This window comes from Varroa destructor, unplaced genomic scaffold (genome assembly GCF_002443255.2).
Source record: "Varroa destructor unplaced genomic scaffold, Vdes_3.0 BEIS01000002.1, whole genome shotgun sequence".
In the NCBI taxonomy this organism is placed as follows: domain Eukaryota; kingdom Metazoa; phylum Arthropoda; class Arachnida; order Mesostigmata; family Varroidae; genus Varroa; species Varroa destructor.
The window spans coordinates 46,857,178-46,879,372 of record NW_019211455.1 but is presented as its reverse complement, the minus strand read 5'-3'; the positions used below and the strand labels follow the sequence as shown (position 1 = coordinate 46,879,372).

General features: G+C 43.3%; 2 protein-coding genes across 5 annotated transcripts in view; one reads left to right on the top strand and one right to left on the bottom strand.

Moving 5' to 3' along the window:
* LOC111244389 (sphingomyelin phosphodiesterase-like) overlaps positions 1-2,397 on the top strand; it is a 41,808-nt gene extending 39,411 nt beyond the window's left edge. For all 4 annotated transcript variants that reach the window (XM_022791441.2, XM_022791440.2, XM_022791438.2 and 1 more), the window contains exons 9-10: positions 1,278-1,654; positions 2,081-2,397. In XM_022791441.2, coding sequence (XP_022647176.1) covers positions 1,278-1,654; positions 2,081-2,243 — 540 coding nt within the window. In that variant the 3' untranslated portion in view covers positions 2,244-2,397. The remainder of the gene's footprint in view (positions 1-1,277; positions 1,655-2,080) is intronic.
* A 6,925-nt stretch (positions 2,398-9,322) lies between these two features.
* On the bottom strand, positions 9,323-12,465 carry LOC111244581 (uncharacterized). Its single transcript, XM_022791826.2, has 2 exons — positions 11,856-12,465; positions 9,323-11,290 (listed from the first exon to the last, which is right to left on the bottom strand). Exons 1-2 carry the CDS (start codon positions 12,136-12,138, stop codon positions 10,989-10,991), a joined length of 585 nt encoding a protein of 194 aa, XP_022647561.1. The 5' UTR covers positions 12,139-12,465; the 3' UTR covers positions 9,323-10,988.
* Positions 12,466-22,195: the final 9,730 nt, after the last annotated feature.

Here is a 22,195-nt window from a genome sequence, read left to right as displayed (position 1 = left end):
TGAGAAAGTCGGTGTTCGTAAAACGTAGGCCACTGATCGGCCTCGCTAACACGTGGAAGCCATTAAAATTATATGGAGTTTATTCCCACGGGATACGAAAATTGAAACTACAACACAGTATTGAAACTTTTGCTCTTGACCATAACTGTAGAATTTCGATACGGTCTTGCACTGTCAGTAGTTGGTCAGATAGTCTACTATCAGGCCATTGTGCTACTTGTTCGGTTTTAAATATGAGGGGAAATCGATGTCTGTTACCAACTACCGTTTACTTCAGCATGTGTAGGAACTATGGTTGCACTACTCCGTGAACTTATCTGATAATCGTATTGAATTAGAGCTTTTAGTTTCTGGAAGCCTTTGATGGGTTGCATTGTATTGACGAGCTTACATGGAGTAGTTCCGACATCGTTTAATGAAGTTCAAGTAGACTATAATTTAACTACTCGGATATAAGTTTAATCACGCATGCTTCCATCTGACTAAACTGAAATTATCAAAATAGGATTCTAACCAAGGGTTCTTCACCTGTAATTTGTTTACAATTATTATTATTATCTTATCATCATTCAATTATATTTTTGCCAGGTATATATACAAGTTGAATATAGAATAATATACTTTAAACAAGTAAAGTTATTACCATAAATAACAAATTTTCTTTACAACTTCGAGTTATGTAATAAGCAAATATATAGTATATAGCCAGATTCTAATAGATGTCCCAGAGCCCAAACTTTTTTTCGTCGAGAACTTTTTCAAACTTTCAGAGATCGGTGTTTCGATTGTAAAATTTGATGTAGAACTTTTTCTTATTTATTTATTATTAATATTTCTTTACTTAAGTTCCTTGAATCACAGTGTTCTGTGTATTTATTTAGGGCAAATAAGCGTTTCGTCGATTTTCAGTGAATGGCAACAACAAGCTGACTTTGTTAAGCTTAATCGTTATTTGTTGACTTCGGACACCACATGAGTTTAATACTGTGAAGTTCGTATATCCGATTCAATCAAGCTGAAAGCAGAGCATTCACGGCACCTTGCTTACAAATGTGATCAACCAGCTGAGCGTGTCTTCAGAGATATGAAATTTTCGAGTCACTAAACTTCGAAGTGTTTAATAGGTTAGGTTTAGAATTGAGTTCGACTGAAATTAATCCATAAAAACTATCGTACGCGAAACTTTCATTCTTATTGTTTAATGGTTCATCTGCGTGCTTTATAAGGGACGTTTGGCATCCTCCCCATCTTTATGCTATTTTTCACGTGATTTTTAGGTCCTCTATGTAACGCCGGCTGTTACAACGTCGTGGAGCGGTATGCCTGAGTACCGTATTTTCCAAACGGAGATGGGTGAAGTCGTTGATGTCGAAACTTATTTTCTCAACCTAACAACGGCCAATGCCGGTTACTTCAAGATTCGTGAATCGGTTCATGACAAAGTACGCAATGATTTTGCCAGCATGAGCCCCTTCAGGCGACGCGCCATGGAGAAGGTTCTTTACGGGGATCCCCATTGGGAATTGGGCTATTCCGCTCGTAAGTCGTATGGCCTGAGGAAATTCGATGCTGAAAGCTGGGCCAAACTCATACAACAGTTCGATAAAGACGATAACCTCTTGCAGGCATTCTACAAACATCATTTGCAATTTAGGTATGGACCCCTAAAGGCTGAATATGCTACAAAAACCTCAATTGATTATAGCAATTTGCGTTTTTGTGAATCCAATATAGAATAGAATTTTCTCAAAAAGAGACTAGACGTTTCAAGTTAAAATACAGACACGGAAAAACGTACCAAGTTAGCAACGTTTTTTTTTTGAATAAAGCTTATTTTCTTATTTCTTAGCAGCTGTCCAGTTCAGTTGACCTCGAGTTTTAACTCCTAATAATATTAAACTTTTCGCCCTCGTGCCTCTTTCATCTCTTCCCTCAGTGGCTATCCATTTCATATCAGCCCTCAAAGCCATCCGTGTACATTTTTCCACTGAAGTATCGGTGAGCTTTGCCTGTAGTCCTAACTGTATTTGCCCATTGAACCTACAAAAATATGATTGTTTCTACCTTTTCTCAATTACAGGGAAAGCGTTGTCCGACAGGAACGACCCTGTGACGCTGCTTGCAAAAATAAACTCGTTAGGTACATGACCTCTCAGAGGACACTGCGGCAGAGGCTCAAAGCGGCACAGGAGAATCCTGAAGCGAAGGAGGGGGATTTGAGCCTCGACTCAGAGGAACGGTAACTCTCCGTCCGAACGGACGCCAGGAATATATTAGCGTAAAATACCACCCATGAATGACTATTACTAAAGCTCATGGCCTAAACATCAGAGTAAAGCGATTAACCAGCCTCGTGCTAATTATTATAAATAAATTCACTATTATGTACACTATTGATTTGATAATGTGTTTTCAGTCCTAGACAATGATAGAAGTAACGAAATTGAAGCATAATACGGGATCGTGCGTAAGAAAACGAATTTCTCGCTGCAACCAGCCGGTAAAGTAGCTCAATTTGGTTTCCGGAAGCGGTCTTCAAATGTTTGTTTTTTAGAAGTTCAATTTGTCATGTATTCTGCGATAACAGAATTTTTGACTTCTCTAGATCTTACTTTGATGTATGGAACTGCATATAAAATTCTGCTGTCTATAACGCAGCTCGATATAAAATTAAACTACTATAATCCGAATACTGTTTCTTGTGGCAGATAACACGATTTGCATATATTGCCATAATAATAAGCGTCACCGAAATCGTCGATGGGTAATTTTATAAATGAATGCGCAAGATTGCAGAGGTAATTATGTGTCTTATGAGTTTCGAACTGAGGACCGGGTCTCCGATGTTACTTCAGCGGTACCCCGGTAGTCGCCACTTATAACCAGAATTGCTTATTGTTGACACTCAAGAAGCTCCACTATATAGACTTCTTCATTCTGCGAAATGTCATGTACTCATTCAATGACTGCTTGAATAGCTTTGTGCAAAGAAGCGAAAAAAAACTCACCCCATCTTTGTTTGCTGGCCGGCCAAATCGCTGTCTGTATCCATTGTTGGTGCTAAAAAAATAAGTTTGCAAACAAGTTACCGGGTTTCATCTTCGAACGAGAAATTGTCAATTCCTTCGATTCTTTGAGAGGATTACCAAGTGAACTATCATTCAAAGCAAGTTGCTGTCACATCCAAGATGCGCGACCTACCTCTTCACTTCCTTTGTTTGATTATAACTACCCTCACAGAAATAAAGAACGAAAACTACCGAAAGCGTCGAACGACTGACGAAGCGAACTATGACTACCTTAATTGTGTCATCGCAATTATTTCCGGCCAGTGATTAGTTCATCTGGCCAGTCTGCTCCAATTTTTTGTCTTATTTCCTATCATCCCGTTTGTTATATCTTTTCGCGATTGGCCCGAACGGGTCGCCCACGGCTGCCTTCTTTCCACGCGGTCCATTCTCCAGCTTCGTAACGAGGGAGACCTGTCACAAACGCCTGCATTCCCTTCAAGTCGCAAATACGAAAGCAACACTTGTTTCATATAGGGGGCGAGAGCAGAGTAGCAGAACTGCTGAAGAAGTACGAAGGTAACCTTTGTTTCAGCGGACAAACACTCAAAATCACTCACTATGCTCTCGACCAATAAACAGCAACATCCTAGATAGCTCTTAGAAAAAAAGCCGAGAGCGAGACATGCCTGACGACTATTGTGGGAGAGTGACGTTTAAGAACAGGCTGTCTATTTAGGCGGCCGGCAGAGTCCGTGTCCTTTCATACCTCATCGTGAAAAAGGAAGCAGCTCTTCTGTTTCTCACAACTTGTCAATGCCCTGAGACTCGCCACTTCTCTGGATGTGTTCAGCTTTGCTTGCAAAGGGAAGTTCGTTCACTTGTGGACACGACCCTGCGCATTCGCTGGGCGCCCAGCAATGCATAGAATTACTGTCAGTCCTCCTCATCCTTTTCCCTTGACCTAGAGCAGCTGCGCAGAACAAGCGAGCGATGCAAGGGTTGAAACTGGTGAAAGGGGTAGGGGCAAGAAACAAAGGCCCCCATTTCTTCAATGCTCCTCTTGGCCTCATTTTATTGTGGAATAGAAATTAATGAAGCCCTAGAGTGGCCGACGTAAACGACAACGCCAAATAAATGGACACGCGGGCTACGCTTTGCTAAAAGCATCGTTAAGTGCGAATGCATTTCAAAAGGAACCCGGAGGGTGAAACGTTTCATGGAATGAAAGGCCTCTAGTGTCGCACGAATGGTGCGTTCTGAGTACACTGGACTTTGCTATTGATATAATGGATTGCTTTTTTTAAAAGGAAAAAAAAAGAGAAGTCGACAGGCAGATGGATAAATACGAATGCTGAAATAAGAAAGCTACCAGCCTTGAAGCGGCAATCCCTGCTTCGCTGATAGAAGTTTACGGGCAGTATATGCACAACTGAAAGTGAGCTCCACATAGATGTGGCAATTGATTTGGTTGTCTCTATAATATTTTATAATATTTGAGAGTTAACAAGTTGAACGTAGCTAGGTACTTCCGCAATGGCTGCTTCTCGCACTGGGATACCGGTAGACTTGGCATACATAGGCAATGATATATTGTGGCTACAATAGGCATCGAGGCATCTATGAGAGAGAACAACTACTACAGTAACGATAGCAATGGCTATAACATTCATATATACGTGTATTTTCCTTTAGGGAAAACCTAGATTCTTATCTAATAGGCTGAACGTAGGGTCTTTTGTTCTTGCCAGCTTCGACTTTCCTCCTTGGATTCTTCCCTACGCAATGAGAAAGGATATGCTCCTACAATATATTATGCTATACTGCGTAGTCTCACACCCGTGGGCCTTCAAAGATGCTTCTTAACTTCCTCGCGGTTCGTGGCTATCGAGCCGCCTCGAGTCCTCCCACAGGATCAGCTGTAGCTGCATACTTTCACCAACATCATCAACAACGCCAGCTTTACCTAACCCAAGAGCAGCGCGAGTGTGCTATTGCGAGCCATAGCAATCGCTATACCTTTTATCCGCTCGCCTGCTGCCTGGCTAGATGCCGATGTCATTACATAAATAGCAAGCATTGGTTCTCCGTGTTCTGTCTTGTCGTTTCCTGTCTCTACACATATTTCACTCGCAGTCTTTGCTTCGATAGTGTTTTGCCGCATCCCCAGTAGCATTTATGCTGTACCTCATCCGCATTTGGGGAAGGTGCAGTCGCGTGCTCATCAGAAGAGCGGGATACGCAGCAAACGAAGGGTCCTTTAGGACGAGTCCGTTCCGATGTCGAGTGGCCGTATTGCTCTGCATCGCGCCAGTGCGTCGCATCTTGTGTAGTGACGGTGTCTACTCTTCGTAAGTTAGACAGAACATTCAACTAAGAAGGAACAGTCAGCAGTCGATAGCCACTAGTGGGGAAAGGAGGTGCTCGAGGAACGCAAGAAGCCGAGCCGAAAGTCGTCGCTGCGCACTGAAGTGGAATCGTCATAAGTCAGCTGAGGGTAGGGGCGGGCAATAGGCCTAAGAGGAAGAAAAAAGGAAGACGATGTTCCACCTTCCAAATGGTACGCACCACACGGCTGCGCGAACTGATACCAGCTTGTGCTGGTGCATTGTCAAACGGGTACAAGGCGGTCGAGGCACCGCTAAAGTGATGGGCCACGCTGGATGTTAGGGGTCAGCAGAGCTCGGATGAGATGCGCCGCATTGCCTGCATTGAAGAAACTGAAAGCTGCGTAGCTGTCGATTCTCGGTGTCCGATGCTTGATGCCATTTCGTATTCGGGCCAGGCGATCCTCAGCAGCCAGTAACGAGGAGTAGCCTGACTCCGTTCTAAGCGAGAGGTAAGTTACGGTAATGGGGTTACACCCTCTTCGACAACGCTTTACTGTATTTACTGTACTCACCGGCAAAGTGCTGCCAACTCAAACCCTCAATGGATACAAGGCGCGCGATTTTGCATGCAATATACTGAGATTGCGCACCGAGTTTCTTTGGGTCGAGCAGCGTCATATATATCTATATATAATATTTAACACTACTCTTTTATTTTTACTAAATTTTACTCTTCTGCTACCTTGATATGAGAGATATAAAATGAATACACTTAAAGCTGTCAAGAGATTTTTACCCCGCCCTGAATATGTAAACGGAACTGTACAGCAGAGTTCATAAGGCTAGTTTTCTACTTAGTCAGATCTATGCTGTACTGAGATATCTTAAAAATTATTTTCAATCTATGCTTAAGTAAATTAGAACAAAGAAAAATAAAAGGGTGTTTCGCTCACTATAGTCTCTTTTGTGTTCTGAATATAAGTTCCTATGTCCCTTCCTTCGTAGATTTCAGCTTTGTGCAAACCCAGCCCGCGGCTAAGGACAGAAGCACTCGGGCATCTCTGCATTTCGATAACCGAACGCGCCTCATACATCCATTTCTCCGTGACACTAATGGGACTAATATAGTAGTGATTTCGCGTGTATCATGCGGTTAACAACCTGCTTGCTGCATATGTTGAACTTAGCTTTCGTAAGGGGCTGACGAAAAACAGCGGTATTGCTCTTCAATGTACCTCTGGGGGGTACTGACGTGCTGCTGACGACATCGAATCAACTAGCACGTTTGCGTAGTAGAGTCTATATTGGAGACTATAGACGTTCATAGAGGCTTGGGGTTCTTATTCTCTTGGCCCTATATCGTTTCGCCGCTGATCTCTTTACCAGATAAAGAATTTCCATGTGCCTTTCATAGCAAGGCCCTCTTCGAAGCGACAGTAATTTCCTTGCCTACCCTGTTTTTTTGTTATACGTTCGATCTGTTTCAGTTCTGCTTGTCGGGACAACTGCTAGCAAAGATGATACCGAACTGATAACCTCTTGCTCCAGTCTTTCTTTACCAGTGAACTTTCCTTCACTTTCTCTTTATTAGATTCCCTTTTATGCATGTTCGAGTCGTACCCAAATCTCTACCAGCTCCTTCCACTAAAGCGACCGAGCTTTGTCGCGCTTTTAACTTGTCAAAGAGACAAGTCGACGCCGTAGTTGACAGCCGTGCAACAACCGCTCCAAGCGATATGCATACTGCGGGAGTTTCGTAGTGTCTGCGATATACGAACCAAGACAATCCCGGCTGTTTCATAGAGCTTCGCTAGAGTCTCTAGTTAGAAACTACCACCGTAGCAGCGAACGCGGCGCATTCTTCACTAATCGAATTGCCCATATCTCTCACCAGATAGTACTGGGGTTCGGCAAACTCCGAGAGTTTTTTGCATCGACGACATTGTAATGTGCTCTCTCTGTATTCTGGGTCGGCGACCTATCTCGCCAAAGCCCAGAAGCCCCGCTCTCAAATAGTCTTCAGGGCGAAAGACGGCCGGTCCCCTTGCACTTAGTGGCTTCTGGCCCTAGGCCTTTGCAGTCTCGACGCAACGCGGAACCCAAAGTCGGGCTTGATGCCGAGCTTCACCATCTACGGCTATATGACTGATACGGAGCAAGGAGCAGCGCACGTACGCGCTATATGTATTACGAAATATGATCTAATTAGTGACATCAGCCGCCCGCCTAGCGGATGAAACCAAAGATGAGAGACAGGTCGACCCGCGATATCGTCGGCATGTGGTGGCGTACTTGCAATTAAATTTCAGCAGCAACGAATACCGCTAAGGGAACAAGGAGAAGGCGCATAAGAGAAGTGAGTTCCGGAACCTCTCAGAAAGCTTCTCGGACTATATCGTCGCTAACACGGCGTCCCGCAGTATTTCGATACTTATAAAATACAAATGGTTCATTGAGACACAGCGTGGCCCACGGGCAAACCTAAAGCTGATAGGAAACTGGTCCTTTGAAGACAATAAAGAAACTCGGCGAACGATTACGGAAGCTGATCAGCTGAGAAAGGGAGGGAGTAAAAACGAATAAGGCTTCACTGATTAGACCATAGGTTACTTAGGTAGGTAGACCATAGGTAATTATCATTGGCTAGAAAAATGCTCCATGCATCTTCGTTCGTTGAAACGTGATGGCTGGTAGAGTAATAACTATTTCTGGGTTTCGTCAGAAGGCAGCGAGGATGGAACAAATTTCAATGGTGACAAAAAACAGTCACGAAAATTTGCTCAGTGTTATATTATGATGTCGGCTTGCGTGTGGACATTACAATAGTCTAGTTACTTTCCAAGAAGTTTTCGTGGTAGGGTAGTAGTAACGCATTCGTCTATATGTAAGTTTAGGACACGTAAGGTACCCTCGATTCAACGCCGGGCCTGCTGTACAGTATAATTCGTTTCGCACTGAAAACGGCCAGCCGTGTGAACCTGTGCTCAATTAAAACAATAGCGCCAAACGTAAAGAAACCCGAAATAAAAATTTACTCCTCCTTTTAAAAAATTTTTTTCGAGTGTGACAAATCTCTAAGCCACATCCTCTGGCCTAATAAATCTAAAAATCAATTTTTACTATATAAACATTAAATAAACGTTTTATAGTAAAGAAGTTACCTATCTTTTTCGTACTTGTGTGAAACTAGTCAGTTCCACACTTCTTCTGTATCTATCTAGATGGCAGTGTAATAATAAACGGTCAATTTGATCAATAATGGTGGGGATTATTTTGTTATAAGGAAGATTTTGCATACGGTTATAGCAGTAATCGCAAAACCCGCACATTTCCAAAAACTGTACAGTTTTTTTTTTAAATATTTGAAAGATTAAAAAAGGTAAAGAAAAAAACATACATTTTTTTAAAAAGTTTGAAAAATCATCATATTAAACGTGAAGAAAAGCTAATATTTATTATCAGTGTATCTATGCTAAGCAATTGGAGTAAGGCAACGAGAGCTCAATATAACGTGAGAACATTATATCGAGCTCTCGTTCACTAAGGTCGAACCTTTTAAATACGAATTTCCAATTTCGTTCTCGGATAATCGATGATGAATGTAAAAAACTAAACCCTCATGGTAGGTCTTGGATACTTTAAATTACGATAACTATGAACCTCGTCTAGGATCGGGGGTGACATTTGTTGTTGAAGAACACCATAATGAATTTAGGGAGGAGAAGCAAATAAAATTAAGGTATTTTTTTAAAATGACAGACGTGTTTTCATTTAAAAAGATCACTTACAAAATATAGTGTATAATTAGACTATCGTTAAAAGGGGCTGGAGCCTTATTAGTACGCTCGCATCGTTATCTCTAATGTAGTCGCTGAATCGATAAAATCTAGGGAATAACAATATTATAGTATAAAATTAAATACTATTATTTAGTCACGAAATGGCTAAAGTGACCAGTTTAGATATGAATGAGTACGATAAGCATTTTCACTGATTATACATATTTTTATTGTATTTTACGCTTTTATAAATTATATACTTTTAAATAAAATGACTTTGGTACAAATCGTTCCTGTATCCCGCTCTCCCACCCTTTGTTTCTTCTCTATGTACATTTTTTACAGCTCGTAGCAAAAAATTTCGGCAACGTTAGTCGATTTCCTTCTTCTGTCGGGCTAATTTCATCTCGTTAATTAGTTCCGTTATTTATCTAGGGATGAGTTGTTGCTTATGTAAAAGACATTAATTGGCATTTTATTTTGTTTTAATTATATTTTTCCTTGTTATTTCGTGCCATGTTTAGCTTCTAGCTATTGATCATGATGCGTCGTTCTGTAAATGCTATAGATCTACCTTCTGAACTATTTTTGTCAAGGTAGATTCTCTTCGTACTATTATAACTTTGGGTAGACACATTCATCTAGCTTTGCCTGAGGTCGATGAGCGGTAATCATCCTTGCTGAAAAAGGCGCCTTTCCAATGTCCATATATTGTTATATATATATATATATATATATATATGTATATATAGATATATGTATATCCCTATATAAAAGTTTGATACAAACACAACCATTGTTCTTATAGGTAAGAAGGTTGTACCGAAATTGTTCCGTGTTCGACACTAGAAAAGGTAAGTATCAGTCGACTGTTTGTAAATGGCGAATGTCAAGCTCAAGCGATTCAAGACCACGACGTTAAAAACATGGCAGGTCGTTGCTCTAGATAAGCGTCACGTGACAAATTACGGTAGCATTCGTTATTATTGTTATTCGTTCTCGTTCTCGTATAAAATCAACATGAATATTTAAAACTGGCCTTTTAAATTAACCTGTGGCTATGTAGAAAAAGAGATCTGTCTGTAGTCTTCGGTTAAATTAAGCGATATCTTCCATCTTTCGCTTGAGCTGACTATTAACACTATTCCTAAATAATTCGATTTTTGAGTCGTTGTGGAATCTGTCGACTTTGCTCACGTTTATCCTTAGGTTTTCTTTCTTTCGATTTCCGGCACGCTTCGCTTTTTCCAGATCAGGGCTTGCCTTATATATCCTCTTCATGTCCCCTTCCAGCTGATGAGTGAAGTTTCGTTGAACGTCGTTTTTGTATCAACTCTGCGTCGAAGTTCCGGGCCGCGATACGTGGCCTTGTCTCAATATAGCTTTTCTCTTCGTTCTTAGCGTTCGCTGTACATGGATATGTACAAATCCGACATGCGACTCTGTGCACAAAGAACACACGACAAAACTCTGTCCATCTGTTTGTGGTGCTTGCAGCGTGTCCTAGATCCACATGTCTCTTTTGCGCTAAATCCTTACTGTCCATTTGCCAAAGCTCAGGCTATCACAGATCCTTGACTGGTGCGTCCTCCGACCTAAAAACCAGGTGTGCTGACGTCAATAAGTTCTTACTGTTTGCATCTGAGTAGCAGGCAGAGGTATGTCCAATACCCTAAACAAACAGCAGGTGGGGATGTAATTTTCAATTTACACGTCACGCTCGTTTGGCCTGATTCGTTTTTACTCTGTTATTGTTGTCGTTGTTCTGGTTGACGTAGCATATCATCCTAGATGCACTGCACTGAAAATTGCGCGCAGGCACACGTGGTTCACGGCCAAAAAACTGATCGGCATCTGTGGAGGATCGGTCTCTATGGGTAGACCCAATAGAGTCCACTGAGCAGATGGAGATAAGGTATGACAGAGGCACGTATAAAGGATCGGAGGACCTGAACAAGGCTCACGGTGTCGGAAACTAGTCGACAGGGTTTCATGTTGCTTTTGAGCTGGCTCTGTTTACGGTGACGTTCGAAAGTGTCACTAATGGCGCGAAGTTCTGCTCCAATTTGAGTAAATTTCTCTTTCTGTTCGACGCATCGAAGGTGGATGCAGTCCGACAATGGAACCAGGTCGGGCATGAAGCAAGTAACTGGATGTGAACAGCACGATGAGCCTGGAGGATTAGAAGGAAAACAATTGAAATAGATTGTGTTAGTTGGATTAACAGGCCCTAGCTGCTTGCCGAAATGTGTAAGAAGGCATTATGGTTTTAACATATTATGAGACTGCTGCGAAAACTAGTTGTGCATATGGACCAAATGCTAATTTTAATTGGTCGAAGAGTGCGATCGCAAAATCACACAATTTTAGCGGTGCCGTGGAAACATCATCTGTGAGACAAGTGGCAAAGTTGAGGCAACAATAAATTTCTACAGTAAGATCTATGTGAGGAAAATAAATCTGGGGTATTTTCAAATGTTTGAAAAAAATATAGGCGGCAAAAAAAGTATGCAGTATTTTAAATTAAGCATAAAGAATAGCGATCTTCTGTTTTTTTGGTAGAAAATGTATAGAGCACAGTAGAAGTAAACTACACAACTTGGGGTGCTATGCTTCGAAGCGTGCAATTTATCGAGAAAAAAATCTGAACGAACATGGTTTAGCTTTTTACCAAACACAAATGTCTTTGCATGATAAAATAGTACGCTAAAAAATCTTATTATAATATGCATACGTACCAGTGCTACAATGCTCCAGTTCTGACACAGTTCCGGAGATAGAATGGTTTTCTTTGCCGTGGCACATCTCCGTGCTAGCGGTAGACACTTCTAGGCTCACAAACATCCTTTGCGCACTAGAACAGCTACAAACGTTTTTTGTTCTTATGTTAGATCGTTTTAGTCCTCGGTTATAGTCGCCGGCGTAACGTTTCCGTAGTTGTAGTTCCACTAATGGCTCTAGCTGTAGTAGTGATCGTCGAGGCCGTTGTCGAAGTTGTTGGGTAAGCACAAGTTCACACATCCTTTGTCGATCGTTTTCTTACTAAAGCCCGCACGTGCGTGCGCCTTTTATAGCGACGGGGAATTGTGTCTTCGTATGGGAAAGGAGGAAGCCGACCTGGGAGAGGGTATAAGGAGGGATTCCAGTACCAGGGTAGTCGGTCAGAGCTCCGCTCGCCGTTGGAGGCTGTGGGGGGTTGTCTCTGACTCCGGTTATCGGAGCGCCTATTGGCTGCTCTCGCCCTTAGCTCTTCGTCTTTCGCTGGGTCGCCGGCAGTCTCAGACATTGCCTCAGTCTCAGCTGTATTAAACCCGCGCGTTCCACCTCGCGTTAACTGCTACCGATGCCAGTCTACCCAATCTGCCGCATGGATTAGCGGCAGAAAAGTGCCCAACGAACAGCGGCGCTCGGAAGCAATGACAGCAATCCCAATAAGTGGCACCCGCTTCGAGTTTCCAAGGTAACGACCCAGATGGCGCTGCATGCCTTGTACCACTTAATAGATTCGTGCAGTGATAGGCAAAAGTGCTCCGGCGAGTATACACTGCACCAGCCGATCCAACCTCTATAGCTGGCACCGTCGATCCATACAACAGTTTGTAGTGCCCGCCTAGCGCTCGAGACTCACCTCTGTCGAGTCCACCCAGTTGGGTGGACTCACAGAGCTCACTATCATGCTACTGTTAGTAGCTTTAAGCTGCCAGCTGCTTCGAGTAGTGAGCATAGCTCGAACGGCTTGGTCGGCTCGTGGCCGGCCGCTTGATAGCAAACATTTTCATCCATAGCGACGTGCTGCTATGGTCCCGTGGCTACTCCTGTTGTTATGGCCTCCGGGAGACTTGCGTGAAGCGTGTGTTGTTTCTCTCGGCCTCTCGTTCTCCGGCATCCTCTCGCGCGGTACGAGGTCTCAAAGTATGCGCGTACTAGGTAGCCTCCGGTTCCACGGCAAAGGCACATAGAAAAAAGGGGAGATTCTCGCTGGTTTTAGCATTCTCTTTCTCCTTGTCTTCGTCAGGTAGAGCTGAATGTGGGATAAAGGAAGACAAAAAGAGAGAGGGAAGACGGAATCCGAACGAAATGGAAGCGAAGAGCAGTTTGGTAGGAATAGAGCGGTGAGAGTGACTGTTGAGTCGAGGACTGGGTGTCTATTCAGAGCTATGTCGAGGGTTGGCCCGAAAAAATCGGGGGGTGTTTTAGGGGTTGAACGAGCGGTAAGTTCTGCTTTTTGTGGAGGAGACCCCACATAGCGGTTAAGACGAGAGAAGGACTGGTTTTTGGGTGAGGTTAGTCCGACTGTGGTGGCAGCATAGTATCGCTAGAGGGCGCTCGAGAAAGCCACCAGTAGCCGATCCTAAAGTAAAAAAGGGGCGACGATGGGACGGCAAAGCAATAGGGAGCAATGGATACATACAGAGTCAGTACAGATATCTTTTATGAGAAAGAAGAGGTAAGCATCTATAGGGATATAGGGTATCGAACAGCAAAATGTTGATAGTGTAGAGATGGTTAATAGGCTTACGCGGTCAAAAAATGTGTCATCCGATCGTTTCAGGCTATGACTAACCGCAAGAAGGAGACTTATCAGTTTCACTGACAATTGATACTTCTCGATTATTGTTTACAAATATCCACACCATCTGTGCACGAAATAATTAGTCCTTCTCTAAGAAAAGCGTCAGTACATTTTTTTTGATTTACTACAATTCCTCTGGCGTAATCTGCTCCTTTTTCTTATTTCAGATTTATCATCGTATTGCTCAGTGTTCTCAATAACGAAGGATAAAGAAATTCGATTAAAAAATTAGATGTATTTGAGTAGAACATTCGATTTTTTCTGTGTTCTGAAAAATATATAAATTATTGCACTGTTAGTTCGACAAGACACCCCTTTAAACTGAAGTGCATGATCGATAATTCCAAATACAACAAAACGAGATACATAGCCGAATCTAACACTATAGGACAGCAAATATTATTTGTTAATACAGGCAATAAATCTGTACAATCAAAGAAACAAAATCAATTTAAAGCCTTAATTGCGTCACGCACTGACACACAATGACGACCCTCAAAATGCGAACATTCCTGTCTATGATGCTGGTCAGTCATGAATAGGGTACAAGTGCCGCACAGGCCAGTAGATACATACACATCCATACTCAAGTTCAAGCTGTGAAAGGTGGGACTATCCCCAATATTCCCTCCCTACTTCATCCCTTTGAGGCCTACCATTGGATGGTCGGGACTGAAACTAGGCCTTTCTCAGCACTTCCAACAAAACTGTGGCGTTCTTTAATCGTGTATATTAATTAGTCTTACCAAATTCTGTCCCTCTGCCAAAATATCCACTTTGTGCTCTTTACGAAGCCGCTGACCTATTGTGATCAAAGGACACGGGAGAGTGTACACGCTAGCACAACTACATTGCGAAGAGCAGAAACAGTCGTACTGCCATTAAGTGGACAGCTATATTAGAGTTAACTGGTACACGCTATACGGGGTATGGATAGTATAATTGCTACACTGTAACACGGTGAAAAAAGACATGTCACTGTGTACGTATGTACATAGGCAAAACCGGTATAACCAAGTTATTTACTAAGATAACGTGTTGCACGTGCACTGATGATATGAAATTTGTGAGTGTTCCGAAGGGATTTGGGACAGGAAGTGTGGAATACATTAGAAGAAAAGAGACTGACTTTTGTAATTAGTGACGGAACACTCATTGGCGTCTGGACATCTCTTGGGATGGGCTGATATCAAGATTGGCCGCTCTACGCGAGCATTGATTGTATAAATTCCTAGTCGTTCCAGAGTATCTTTCTATAGACTATAAACAGCACTGTCCATCTTAACTAGGCCGAGTGTAGAACTCGCGTCGAATGGTCGGGCCGAGGAAACTATCAGTTATTTTTCAATTCCTCTCTCTTAAGGTCCACTCCAAATCAGTTCTTTCTTCAATCAAGTCTTCTTTTATCTAACAGTAGTAAAGGCTGGTAGAAGCTACTGGTTAGGGCCATCTTCAGTTCAAAGGTAACTTAATCCTATTAAATCAAATATTAATGTTTTAGGGTTAATAGTTTGTGACAATTATAGATTTACTAATCGTTTCATGGAAATTGAGTTTAGAAAAATAATCAATTAATCCCACTTGAACTAAATCTCTGTTGATATTAGGTCTATGGTATCGATTTACTGGTCACCTGGGATAGCTCAGAGACCTGTGGTCGGTACAAGATGCACGAGCCACACCCGCAATGAGTTCATTATTGAACTATTGAGAATTGATAACCATGCTCAAGGCGTGCCATAAGTTTAGGTTGGGCTCTTCGCTCGCTCGTACATTGTTAGCGTGCTAGAGAATCGGTAACAGCATAAACCGACGGACGGCGATGACCGTCCGCAACCGGCTTTACTTCATTTGAAGCGACCTGCGTCTGGTTAACAATGTACACAACATAATATCTATAGTAGTTAGGTGCACAAGACTGCAAGCTGCAACGAGATAATAGCTATGTAAAAACCCTACGTCGTCCTGTGAAGAGCTCCGCGTGCACCCTAAGAGAGATAGGATAGGAAAGTTATTAGACCAACACTCGACTCGAGGTCTTATCTGACTTGGGTCTGTAATGATGGTAGTATGGAAATTAGTAAGATCCATTGAAGAAGACGACTTCTCAAGTCCAGCAGAACCATGATAGCTGATGCAGATTGGCGTATTCGATATATTCGACCACAGGTACGGAAATTATAGGTGTGTGCTGTAAACTTTACGTGTATGTATTTGTGTGTACAGGCCTTATTAGTTTATAAAATGCGCGTCGATAAGGAGGGTGTTATGAGTTAAATTATTGGTGATTTCGCGAAAATTTCAGAGAGAAGATTCAAACTTCGTTCTCGAGGACTAGTGGGTAGATAATGGCCAAGTAACGAGCCCAGCCATCGTTACTGAAATGACCAACAATTTGTTTGTCTGCCCCCGGTTCATTCGCCTCCAACCTCCTAGGGGGTGTACTTGCTACGATAAATCATTAGAGGGAGTGGAAGCTGCTATGAATTGGTTGGCAACATTATTTGGCTGGCTCAAGTGTTTTCCCAAAAATTGCCTCGCTCCATCAGCTACGTTATAGTTCTACGAAATGGCCACTCGTCGTTTTGGTAGAGGCCTTTTTGAATCTCTAGTGCAATAACATAAATAAAAACAGGTCCTGCTGCGAGGAAGATCTGCTAGCAATATTTCGCGGCAGTTTTCAAGGTGATTTTTAGGATGAAGGACAATACAACCTAGGGTAGTTACTGTCAAACCTCGTCGTAATCTGCTACGCGAACCCGCTCAGTGGTTCTGTATTATCTAGAACAGGTTGATAGGTTATTCAGTTTGGTAGAACAGATTTTGATATGAGTGAGGCCGTGCATAGTTTTTCTGAAACACGGAAACGTATTTTTTATTTAAAAATTTAGGTAGCAAAAGTTAACACCATTGCTATTTAGTACTCCAGCAGATATAAAGTAAAAACGATACTGTTTGATTGATCCAGAGGAGAGTCAATGGTTCGTCCTCAATTACAGATAGCCCTTTAGTCGACGAATTTGACGAGTCTACAAAAAACTAATGTGTGTATATGGACAATATTGTTCTCTCATGATTGTTTCGGTCCTACAGAGAGTTCGCGTAGTTGCGTTAGACCTACTACAACTAAGACCCTACTTGTTTCGAAATATTAGTAGACAGTTTTTTTCGAGAGAACAGGACTACCTATTGGCGTGGCTGAGGAAGACACAAGCGACAGATTTTACGCCCTGATCAACTAGCGCGTGTTTATCGCAATGTTTAATCGCTGGTAGTGTTTGACTAGAATTTGTTTCCTTCTGTAGGGCATGCATTCGCATCGAAACGTGTGACCCAGCCCAATTCGGAGGACCAAAGTGTATCGCTGAAGAAGGTTCTGAGCAATGCCCGAATCAGAGAAAACCCTTGAGAGGAGACACTTAGTTTCATAGTTTGTTTGTCTCTTGCTACTACCCCAGCTTATGCCCAATCCCTCGTTGTTTCGGATCACGAAAACTACGCGCAACAACTAATACCCACTTGAACTCTCTAAAACCATGCCAGAGTCCATTGAGCTCATGTTAAAAGAGCTGTGAAGAGAATAACAGCGGGAAATTTCAAACCCTAAACACTAACAACAACAACAACAATTAGAAACTTTCAAAAGTTTGAGAGTGCAAACGTAATGGATCTTGGAGCATCGAGTCGAGGAAGCAAATAAGCCAAAGAAGAAACCTCAGGGAAGGGACGACCATAAAAGGAAATACGTGTAACTGTTCGATGACCCATAATGGCCCGTTCAAGTATACGCACACACACTTCAATAGTATCTCCGGCAGGTCAATATGCAGTCTTTCTCGAAATGTAACAGGGTCTAGAACAGGCGGTGCCTAGCAAAAAAAAAAATACTATTCAAATTTACTAGTCTGCTTGTTCTTGGAGAGGTCTGCCGTAGTGCAGGCCCTAAGAGCACCAATTCTCGAGTATAAATGCCCGAACGCAGACTCACAAACTCGAAACAACGAGAAAGAGATCAGGCGATATCAATCGATGTATCGACCGGTGCCCCAGGCCCGATCTTCAACTAAAAGGTAGCCATTCGGTGGGACGGACGATAGTGCAGAATTCAGTTCGAGACATGGAACTGCTAGGAAAGTGGGGCCGTAGACTTGTCAAATATAGGTGTAACCAAGCGAGCTTTTACACGGTCGGCTTAGATATAGATGGAAGTATAAATATAACGGCATGTAACAATGAAGATAGTCGATTGTTTCGAGCATGCGGTCTTGACAGGGGCTCGATATGCGGTAAATGGTTTGTTTTTATTCTATTTTTCTTTGCGAAACACAGACGGTCAGTAGAAAGCTTTGAAGGTCAGCTGTCGCCGTACGAAAGGACGGTGGTCTTCAAATGCCGATGCTGACAAGCAACCGCTTATAGTCCACAGTACGATGTATTGAATAATACAATGCTACTCTTCTGAATAGATTGTCTACGCCGGGATTAAGTACAAGGGTCAAATACGGTAGCAAAGACTTCGTGAATAGCTCAAAATCAATAGCAAATGCCATAACGAATTAGCCTATCTACGAATACAGGAACGATAACAAGACAACTCGGCTTACACGGGTGACTTTGGTGGGAACAAAATCATTGTTTGGAAGGTAAACTTAGGATTCTTAGAGATGCTAGATCGACCTAATGAATACATCTGAGGCAAACTATTTTCAATGTTGACAAATAGCAATGATTGATTAATACCTAGCAATTGAAATGGTGGGCGCAGCGAACTTTCGTGGAACTAGCCCTGGGAACCGGCAACAATAATGGTGATCGATGGTGTTTTTTTCCATGACAATACCATTCAATGTTTATTCAGTTACTAATTCTAATTGTGTGGTAGTAACTTTAACGGTGAGGTAGTTTCATTTGTCGAGGCGAATTCGTTAATCCCGTAGATGTACCAGCACAAATCAAAGTTATATCCTTTAGCGTTACGTGCACAGCTCAAAGCCAGATACAAACTTAGGGTACGAATTTTGCGGACGACTGGAAAAGAAATTCCCTTAGCGAGTATACTCAATATTGCAGAGGAATACGGTTTATTGATCGTTGGTGTTCACGGATAACCCGCAAATAAGTTATTCAGTGCCAATCGTAGCCAACACCGTAAACAGGCCATTCTAGCGTACTACTAATTTTCATCGTAAGCGCCTCGAATAGGTCCTGGAAGTTTTAAAATCTCTGTCTCTGATATAGCACGAGCTCTCTCACCCATTTATCGCTCATCTAAAACATCAGTCTTTCTGTGCACGATATCCTTGGGTATATACGAAGTCTCGTTATAGCCTAGACATTGAGTCAGTTCACCTAGTTAAGCCTCATTGAGGTCTTCTACCTTTCTAACTCGAACGAAAGCACAAAAGTCTCTTGCTAGCGATTGACCAACCTTTAAAACACAACCGAAACATTTGTGTTTTAACATACAATAGAAGCAGCGACAAAAACAACGACGATCATAACACAAAGCCTGGATAGCTATGGCGGTCCGAAACAGGAACAAAGCTATACCTGACCGGATCATTCTGTCGTAAAACTTGATACTTTAATGTCGCCTTTATGAGCAGGCTCTCTCTCTCTCTCTCTCTCTTGGTTTTCGCACGCGCATTTTCAATGTCGACAGGCTTCAGCGGTATCTGTGTAACGGTATTCTAATAGCTGTTAACGCCATCTATGCGTACAGGAGTCATACCCCGACGTATCATCAGTCCATGAGCCAGAGACGGAATTACATGAACGCGTGTCCGCCGATAGCTTGCCTCTGTCTCTGCCGTTGCCGTTGTCTATGTCGTGGCTGTCGTCAAAGAGTGCGCCATTCGGGGACGAAACGCAAAATATAATCATCAGTTTTTCAGATCTGTTTTCTGCCCGATGTCTGCTGGTCCCGCTACTGCCATTATTGCCCTAGTCATGTTTGTTATTAGTGGTCGTCGTGACGACGTTTGCTTTCGCCAAAATCGTTGCCCACCAAACGCGCACCGCTGTTATCAACATCAGTAGAAAAATCATCAACATTATATTATCGCCACTAGCCTTTAGTACTTATCCACCTCTATAGCTCTCCATTTTCCGTACTCCTCAGCTACTTCCCCCGCAGTGTTTTCGCTGTTGCTACCAGGTTGCCCCGTAGACTTACGAATAAATAACTGAATAGATCTACATGTCTTTGTGTGTAGCGTTTGGTAACGCGACAGTCCGTTTCGGCAATTGCCAACGACGCAATCAGGAAGAGCCCCTCTATCGACAGCCGCCCTGATACTCTTTCTTGAACGTCGGACGTTATCGGATATTAAATACTTTTTTGTTATGTTCCCGATTGCCTGACAGATGCGTGGTCTGTTTGTCTACTCGTTACGTCGGAGATCTTTGTGGGTTGATACTAGGCGTCGGCGATAGAACAACTCATCGCGTTTACTTCCCGTTTAACCCATATCTCTGTTTTTGGTGCGCGATCTACGTGATGCACAACACCAACATGGTGATTCGATGCATCGCCACCATAAGACGCAACGATAGTTTCTCCGTCTCTTCGATGCCTTTACAGGGTCGATCACACCAAATTGAACCGGTACCCTGCGAGCTAAACGAATTCATTCTGACGTGTTGTCTATTGGTGTCAACACAGTTTGCAACAGTAAATATACAGAATGCACGAACGCGAAATGGATTCTGCGAGTATCAGCGAGACTGCATGATGCTTTTTCGAATGTGTATTCGCGCGTCAATTTGAATAGTGGTACACACCGTACCATCAAATATACTTCCTGCTGTCTTTAGCTATCGACGAGGATTGCTACGACAGGGTCGGCGTCAACGATGACTGACCGCCTGCAGAGTCGCTCGCGTGGTCGCTAGGTTTCGACGCTCAGCACAAATCGCCCGAAAGCCTGCTCGAGCAGGTCGGCGACCGCACGATCTTGTTCCGTCATTGCCGCCTCTTCAGCTGCTTCTCTTGTAGTTACTGCTACTGATGGTGATTCTGTTGCTGATAGTCACTGGAGTAAACCGAACACTTCGAGCAGGCCATTGCTCATCTGATCAAGCTGCGTTTAGCCTTGTGTTTGATGTTGTGTTGATGACTGTGAAAAGCCTCTTCCCGCTGCCGATTTAGCCGACCTGCTACAACTCGTGGAACATACAATACATACGAATTCGATGCAGGTCTCTTTGCTCAACTGCGTGCATCGGCGGCCGGTACCACTGCCTTCTTCTTAATACATTCGGCCTGCCCCCACTCTCTCTCCATCCGTCTCTTTCCTCCTTTGCTTCTCTCGTTTACCTCTTACTTGGGGCTTTTTTGTTCTGCTCTTCTATTTCTTCGCGAAGCTCCTTTCTGTTTCTATTGCGCTACAGCGGCCGTAGCGGTGAGGCTGATCAGTCGTTAGCGCTCACAACACAGTCGCGTCAAGACCCAACCTACCGAAGCCGTGTGACTTAGCCGGGGTTACACAGGTAGCAGTTCGACAGAATTGTAAAGCGTTCGAGCGAGCATCTGCTTGCTTGAGCCTACCATTTTTTTGTATGTTGTATCTGCGGACTAACGCTATGGCCGCGGGGAGTTAAAGTATGAAGAGAGCGCGAATGCGCCAGCTATTGCCCTCGCTATAGAACGACGGGTGGATGGACGGCACGGGTGATACGGCGCAGTAACTTCTTTTTTCTCCTTTGTTCGCACTAGCACTTGTTGTGTCAGTGCTTTAGCCTGTTCTTCTGATTTGCTTCGCTGACTATTCCGTGGACCAGCATCGGCCTCGGGTACACATAGCGCAGCAGACGGGACAGTTAAGAAACCAATCATTTAAGCTCCCTCTAAAGAGGCAGTAGCCGGAGCTCAACATGCCGCGCCATCACTGTTCTAACAGTGGTTATAGTGGTAACTCTGCGAGAAAACGGCGAGACAAAAGGCACAGGGATGCGAACTCGTAGCAATCGTCGTTTTCGTCGTTCAATGATGATCTCTCTCTCTCTCTCTCTCTCTCTCTCTCTGGTTCGTTTGCCGCTCGCTCTTCACCAGTTTTTCGCTTCTCCTTTCATCTGATTTTTCTCTAAACACACCAAAAGAGCGGCCGTTATTTAGGCCGAACCAAGCCGGCCCAAACAGAATCAACCGAGGTCAACCTCTTCAGGTTTGCTCGGCTTGTCGCCGTCTTCTAAGGGCTAAAGTTGCGAGCGATAGGCGTTATGTGTAACGTTTCGTTACCATCTTCGTCTTCAACTCCGTTCGCTCTGTCTGCCCGTCCCCCTGTTTCGTCAGATCTTTATTCTATTGTCCGTTCTTATCGGGCTCTACGTGGGTGCAGATCGGCTGAGTTTGGGTTACACCTCTACAACAGCTGGGGGACGAAGGAGTGCCAAGGGCGAAAGTAGAAAGCATAGATCCCGGCTTAGCAAGGACCCGCAGACAATAGTCAGTCTGCCATGGCAGAACCAGAGGAGCTCAAAGAGAGCCTTAACAACGATTGGATA